The sequence below is a fragment of the Chrysemys picta genome, chromosome 2, assembly GCF_011386835.1.
Source record: "Chrysemys picta bellii isolate R12L10 chromosome 2, ASM1138683v2, whole genome shotgun sequence".
Classification (NCBI taxonomy): domain Eukaryota; kingdom Metazoa; phylum Chordata; order Testudines; family Emydidae; genus Chrysemys; species Chrysemys picta.
This window is the reverse complement of record NC_088792.1, coordinates 248,691,365-248,699,158: the sequence shown is the minus strand read 5'-3', so window position 1 is coordinate 248,699,158 and position 7,794 is coordinate 248,691,365. Positions and strand designations below refer to the sequence as shown.

At 42.3% G+C, this 7,794-nt stretch overlaps 1 protein-coding gene across 1 annotated transcript in view; it reads right to left on the bottom strand.

Moving 5' to 3' along the window:
- Positions 1 to 1,068: 1,068 nt before the first annotated feature.
- Positions 1,069 to 7,794, bottom strand: part of LOC101945548 (neural-cadherin-like) — a 56,755-nt gene continuing 50,029 nt past the window's right edge. Inside the window, exons 31-32 of the mRNA XM_024105264.3 lie at positions 5,946 to 6,100; positions 1,069 to 3,410 (exon numbers count right to left, since the gene is read on the bottom strand). Of these exons, the coding sequence (XP_023961032.2) occupies positions 3,009 to 3,410; positions 5,946 to 6,100 (557 nt within the window). The 3' untranslated portion in view covers positions 1,069 to 3,008. The remainder of the gene's footprint in view (positions 3,411 to 5,945; positions 6,101 to 7,794) is intronic.

The window sequence follows — 7,794 nt, the reverse complement described above, 5'->3', positions numbered from 1 at the left end:
GGTGTGGAGTGTATGAGGGGGCTCAGGGCAGGGGGTTGGGGTGCAGGAGGGGTGCAGGGTGCAGCAGGAAGCTCAGGGCAGGGGGTTGGGGTGCAGGAGGGGTGTGGGGTGTACAAGGGGGCTCGGTGCAGGAGGGGTGCAAAATGCAGGTAGTGGGCTTAGGGCAGGGAGTTGGGGGGTGGGGTACAGGAGGGGTTTGGGCTCCGGCCCAGCGCCGCTTACCTCAAGCAGCTCCGGGGTGGCAGCGGCGCTCACCAGGGCCAAGGCAGGCTCCCTGAATGCCTGGCCTGTCCCTGGCCCCACGCCGCTCCAGGAAGCGCTGCGGCCCCTGGGGGAGGGAGGTGGGAGGGCACTGCGTGCACTGCCATTGCTGTGCCTCCGGGTACCTCCCCCAAAGCTCCCATTGGCTGCAGTTCCCCGTTCGCGGCCAATGGGAGCTACAGGGGGGCGGTACCTGGAGGCAAGGGCAACGCATGGAGCCCCCCCCCCCCCGCCCAGGGGCCACAGGGACGTGATGCCGGCGGCACCGTGGGTTGGATCCAAAGCCCTGAGGGGCCGGATCCAACCCACGGGCCATAGTTTGCCCACCCCTGGTCTAGCATATGGAAGGAAGCAGCACAGTCCAGTGCTTTCACCATAAGACCCTTCTCTTCCGGTGGACCCTACCTATTGTTCCCTTGCACCTTCACTGATCCTAGGAAAAAATATACTGCTAGCTACCTATAAACTTTCCTAAGGTATGCATGCACGTGTAGAACCAGTAAAACAGGCAGACTTTAGTTGCATTATAAAATACAGTCCAGATGGAGGACAGGTAATGCAGACTACTCCCCCACACCCTGGAGTCAGTGAGCGATGACTCCACTGAACATCTCAAATTTCTCTCTTCCTTATTGAAGATGTAATGCACCAATATGATAATCCTGAAAATCTTTACTGAACTTCAAATACAAAAGAGTGATAGGAGGCATACAAATTTATATACAACATCTACAGTATAATTTAACTGAATGTATTCAGTACAATACTCAAGAAACAGATACCGAACCTCAAAATTTCAATAAGGCTAGCTTTCATTTATAGCACAACATACATGTGTTCCAGAAATATAAAATAGCTATTACATTTACTAGTTTCTTACAAAAAGGTAATACATTTATATTTTAGTAAGTAGGGAGGAACTTCCATTATGCCAAACATGACAATACATTGTATGATTGCCATGATCAGTGACTTTGCATGAACAAATCAATATCTGTCTATCATAAAGGAACGAGTCATGGTTTGAGTTGCTATCCTGTTTTCTCTACTGCATAGTACCTATCTGATAAATATCAACATTTTAAGTATGGTTTATATGAAAAATTTCATTGTACTAATTAAGTACATTTTTTATTCAGTTGACAGATTTTTTTCAGTGAAGTGTGTTTCAGAATATTTGTATTAGAACAATTATTTTTTTCTCAAAACCTCCCTTATTTTAAATAGAATATTCTCCCTGTAGCTCCACTTCTCATAGATCAAGCATGAAAGTCAAGCACAGTGATGGAAGGTCTAATTTTAAAGCAGTATTTTATGGCTATACATCACATTTACATAGAATTGGCTAGACTAAAAAAATCAGGCTTAATGTATAGTGTTGTGGAATTAATTAAATAATTAAAAATGAGTTTAAAATAATTTAATACATAGTTAACAGCTTTAAAGCATTTTACAAACACTAGCTGATGAAATGGGTATGGTCCCCAGTTTACAAAGAGAAACTGCTTAAGTGACATGCCCCCTGCCACAGGAGCTAGTGCCAAAGCCAGGATTAAAACTCAGGAGTTCCTGACACTGATCCCGTGCTCAAACCACCACTTCTCTCAAGAGGCTAATGGTAGCAGCTCACTTTAGCTATCACATTCAATTAGAGTGTGTGTGTGGAAGGGGAAGTTGGAAGATAAACAACTTACCTAGTACATTGTTTCTAAACCTTGTAACATGTCTTCCCTAAGGGCTTGTCTACACTACCGCGTGGGGTCAATCAAAGATGCGCAACTTCGGCTACGTGAATAGCATAGCTGAAGTTGACGTACTTAGATCTACTTACCACGGTGTCTTCACTGCGGTAAGTTGACAGCTGATACTCTCCCATCGACTCCGCTTGCACGTCTCGTTCTGGTGGAGTACTGAAGTCAACGGGAGAGCACTCAGCAGACCCCGGCTGGATCGATCACTGCCCGCCAATCCGGCGGGTAGTGTAGACAAGCCTTAAGTGCGTTATCAACAACGTAGCAATGTAACATGTATAACTCTATTCTGCAAGCCAGTGAAGTGTTTATACACTATACAGAAAGACATTCTGATCTTCTTTCCGCTATCCCCAAGTGTCTACTTTGCTTGATCCCATCCCCAAAAGCCTTAAATTAAAGGTCTGGACAATGTTTATAAGGGTGTGCGCTGGGGGGAGAGAAAGGAAATAAGAGAAGTGGACAACTATCAACAAAAGAAAAACAAAACAAAACAAAAATCAAGAAAAATAATGTTTTATATTTAACATCTATAATTATAGTTGTGATTTTACAGTCCAAAATGTTTGCAATTTTATAAAAATCTCCCCACCAGTAAGCATCAACTTGTTCGTAATCACACTAAGACCAAGAAGAAAATAACTGAAGTATTTGCATACAGGATGTTTGTAATAACTCACTTTGGCCTACACAAAATAAAGGTATTTCATAAAGCTATTTGTATGCCATGAAAGTCCTACATTTTAAAGTATTCAAGAAAATTCACACATTAAAAAAACCCTTTACATTTCTAACTTTAAATATCTATTTATACAGTACATACAAAAAGATTTTGTATTCAGACTGTCACTTTAGGGAAAGGTGAGTGATTCATCTGAAATGCCTGACTCAATAAATAAGTTATTTATTTAACTAATTAGAAACATCTTAGCATCTTATACAAAACACTAAGTATAATTCATATCACAGCAATGTGTTGGGTTCCCATCTCTCCATTTACAAGTGTTCATTTGAAAGCACATAGAGTTCTTTAAGCTTGTCAAACTTTGATCCCCACTCATGGAGGTCATCATAATTTAGATCTTCATCAACACTGGAGGAGTCTAAGGAACTAAGGCTCCCTGCCAGAGAGCACTGCCCCTCTAAGCAGTAAAAGTGAACAGTGTCTGCTGGAAGACTACGTAGATCATTGTCTGCATCATATATTATTTGAGACACATATTCCTTGAAGTCTGAAATACTGGTGACTGCAGAATTTGAGTCTCTTTGATGTGAGTGTTTTGTAAACGGGTCTCTCTCTGGACAAGAATGCGTCTTGAAGTGTGGAGCAGTGGTTTCTGAGGAGAATTGGGGGACGCTTTGCAGGGGTTTCTTTAATTCATCTATATCATAAGCAGTCTGAAACACATTAATTAATGCAAACATTAAAGAGACATGTACAACACAAAGCAAATGCCCTAAACAACAAGCAATGGGCTTTTTTAAACTCACAAATGAAGCAGAGTATGGGAGGTCTTCACAGATTGAAGAAAAGAGAGGATCTGAAAAGGAATTACACCTTCAGATAATACAAAATCTCTGAATACTGACAGTCTTTGGCCACAAACAAAAATCCACCATGTTATGTACAAATTCAGAAAAGTGGGAGGTAGATATGGCTGTAAATGGAATCTCCACTCCGAAGTCATTATGTCAACAGCGTGTCAAGTCATCATAAAAAAGGTTAAAAGTTTTCCAAACCCCCAGACAATATTTACCCTGGGCCAGTATCTGGGATACCTATAATCACCATTTCCCTTTTCAAAAGTGAAGTATTTAAATAGAGTAAAGATTTTTAGAGATACAAGGTGGGTGAGGTAATTTCTTTTATTGGACCAACTTCTGTTGGTAAAAGAGACAAGCATGACAGCAAGCCCTACAAGCCAAGGATGGTTTCGATGGACTATCCCCACCTGGTCCTTCACTGCTTGTAAGGATGGTGGCTGTGAGGGAGGGCTTCGAAGGAGGTGGTAAGAACAAAATTAAGGGCTCGTCTACACTTCCTTTCTCTCCCCCACAGCGCGCACACCCTTATAAACATTGTCCAGACCTTTAATTTAAGGCCTTTGGGGATGGGATCAAGCAAAGTAGACACTTGGGGATAGCGGAAAGAAGATCAGAATGTCTTTCTGTATAGTGTATAAACACTTCACTGGCTTGCAGAATGGAGTTATACATGTTACATTACTACGTTGTTGATAACGCACTTAAGGCTTGTCTACACTACCCCCGGATTGGCGGGCAGTGATCGATCCAGCCGGGGTCTGCTGAGTGCTCTCCCGTCTACTTCGGTACTCCACCAGAATGAGAAGTGCAAATGGAGTCGACGGGAGAGCATCAGCTGTCGACTTACCTCAGTGAAGACACTGTGGTAAGTAGATCTAAGTGGGTCGACTTCAGCTATGCTATTCACATAGGGATAAAGCCTAGAATAGCTATTCATAGATTCATAGATTCATAGATTCTAGGACTGGAAGGGACCTCGAGAGGTCATCGAGTCCAGTCCCCTGCCCGCATGGCAGGACCAAATACTGTCTAGACCATCCCTGATAGATATTTATCTAACCTACTCTTAAATATCTCCAGAGATGGTATTCTGCATTAGCTCATGTGGACACTCTTACTCTACACTAAAGGTACATCTACACTGCAGCTGGGAGATGTAATTCCTAGCTCAGAGAGAGGTACACACACTGGTTATGCTCAAAACAGCAAGCTAAAAATAGGAGTGTGGCTGTGGTGGCATGGGTGGCAGCTTGGGCTAGCCACCTGAACATGTACCTAGGATCTTGGATGGGGTTGTACTCTGGGGGATAGTCTGAGCTGCTGCCCATGCTGCCGTGGCAATAGTGCATTAGCTCAAGCAAAACCTTCCAAAATGTATTAACCTAAACCACACAAAGAACTCTTCAGGCTTATCTGCAAGCTGGGGCGTGAATCGAGAGTGCACTAGCCTGCCATGCATTAACTGACTGTGTGGACCAAAGCACTAGAAGTTCCACAGTGCTCTGACAGCAAGAAGTTAAAGTGCCCTATAGAACTTTCAGTGCGTGGAAGCGGAGGCCAGTAGTGCAGACAAGCTGTTAGTATAGAATAAGTGTGTCCACGTGGGGAGTTAGTGTGGAATAGCTATTCCAGGCTTTAAATTCATCCCCTAGTAATTTCTCACTATCTTCCCTGCAAATTCCCCATGCAGACAAGCCCTAAAGTAACTTCAGGACCCCACAAGAAGCCTACAGAGGGCTGCTTGGGAAACTTGTATGCCCCACTGATCTATACACCTGAATGAATTGATCTATTTGAGCCAAAGAAATATTTTTCCTCTTTTAAAACATGAAGTGACTTGGATAGGGTCCAGCTAAATGAGAGGAAAAAAGCAAGCTGAGCACACTTGTTATAACTCTTCTCAGACACCATCATAGAGAAGTCATAGTAAACGGAGTTTGAAAAGTTCCAAAGTAAGAGTGAAGTAATTACTCCCAGGATACTTTTGCCTACATAAATTCCTTGCTGTTGCTGTTATTGGGTAGTGTTCATCTGTGCGTGAGAAACAAATTTCCTTATGTTCACTTCTTTTTCACAAGTTCTAACACTAAGTGCAAGGTACTTTAATACACAACAACCTGCATCCAGGAGATTCAGATCTAAGACAAGACATGTCATTAGAGAAAAACTTTGGGGTGGGGGAGGGGTTAGGGACGAAGAGGATCATGTGAGCAAGATCATCTGGGTGCTTTAGTTAGTCGCACATACCTCTTGAAAAGTTCCACACATTTTTTTGAAATTTTGTTTTCTTATTTTCTCAATATACTGTTTCTTTGACAGGAAGGTGAGAGATCCATTTAGGTCTGGATTGCTGTGTGTTTAAAATATTGTCAAGATGCTGTACCATACCTGGTCATGTTCTCCCCCTCCTTCCTCATTATAATTGAAGACATTTTCTCTAACGTCCTCCCAGCTTTCATGCTCTTCAGGAATGTGATAAACTCCTCCTTTCCGAAACCCTGATCTCCCCCACTGACTCCACACTGTATAAGAGACTAACAGAGCTGGAACAAACAGATGCAAGTATGTTTATTATGTGGCCTCTACCCTCCTGTGAAATGTAATCACATTTGAAAACAACCTGAGAAAAATTAGTATTTAATAATTTAATATCCACATTCCCAGGTAAGAAATGCATTGTTTAAACCCCAGTATCCAATTAAACATAAGTACACTCTCCAGGAAGGTAATGAATCATCTATATGTTACATCATAAACTTCATTAAAAGGGTATTTTACTTACCTACAGGAATCCATTAGGACATTTAAATAGAAGGCATTTTGGCCATTCTCTGGCCTTTCACCAATCCTGAGTAAATAAGATACCCAAAGTAAGTAAAACACTGTTTTAATGAAGATAACAAATGTAATATAATCATTTGAGTCATTACTTTTCTGAGATATGTACACTGTTTTAATTGTTAATATGGGGAGTTGACAATTTTATTAGGAGAGAGAAGCTAAGCAATCAGTTTATAATAAAATTTAGTTTTTGTAGCACTTTTCATAGTCATAAACACTATGGTTATCCATGAATCTTCTTTAAAAGAAATGCCATTAGAGCATCAGTTCATACCTGAACTCGAACCAGAAACAAGGAGAAGGGACATGTTATCTGAAGGAAGTGCTTGTCGGGGTGGAGCATTGGATAAGAGCCCAGATCCTAGAACTTTACATTTGGCCATGGAATCAGGAAAAATAAAAAAATACAACTTTCTCCTTGTCCCTTTCTAAATGAGTGACATGGAAGGGACAATAGAGCATGGAAGTGTGGTGGCCACACAAAGTTACCAGCAAATTTAGGATTTTAACCACTAGGTGCCAGGGAGTGAGAGAGTGATGAGATACAACATGAAAGACTGGGGTGGGGAGGGAGGAGAAGGTGAGAGAGAAAGAAACTGCCAACAAGGAGGATCAAAAGTGATGTGGTCCTATGATCACACTAAACAGACCTTTATACATGTAATCTGAGCTCATTTCACATAGGTCAATCTGGATCGACTCAGACATTTCTGTCCCAAATGCAGTTGTGGGAGGCATAATTTAAATATTATTTTCAAGGCTTATTCTCCAGTAATACATCAGCTGCTTTGTACTGACAGAGTTTGGGGGTAACAGTTTGAGCCTGAAATAGGATGCCTCTCCCAGGATGTGTCTACACTGCAATAAAAAACACCCACAGCTGGCCCATGTCAGCTGACTTGGGCTTGCAGGGCTCAGGCTGTGGGGCTATAGATGTCCAGGCTCGGGCTGGAGCCTGGGCTCTGCAACCTTGTGAGGAGGTAGGGTCCGCGAGCCTGAACATCTACACAGCAGTTTTATAGCCCTGCATCCTGAGCCTTGCAAGCCCAAGTCAGCAGACACAGGCCTGCTGCAGGTGTATTATTACAGTGTAGACATACCTCACAATCCTGGCTGGGGCAGATACAGGTTCCCCCTCCTCCTGTTTAAAAGAGAGCCTTCCACTATTTTCCTAACTTCTCCTGCAAAAAGCACACAAGGAGCCAAACATTTTTGTGCTTATTCATACCAGTCCAGATACTGAACAACCCCCACCGACTTCAACGTATTGATAGCAATGTAAATGAGCACACACTTTGACAACAGTCTGGACTAGAGCTGGTCAAGAATTTTTCTAATGACTGTTATTTTTATTTGTTGTGTGTGTCAGAAAATGCCAATTTGTCAAAATGGTAGC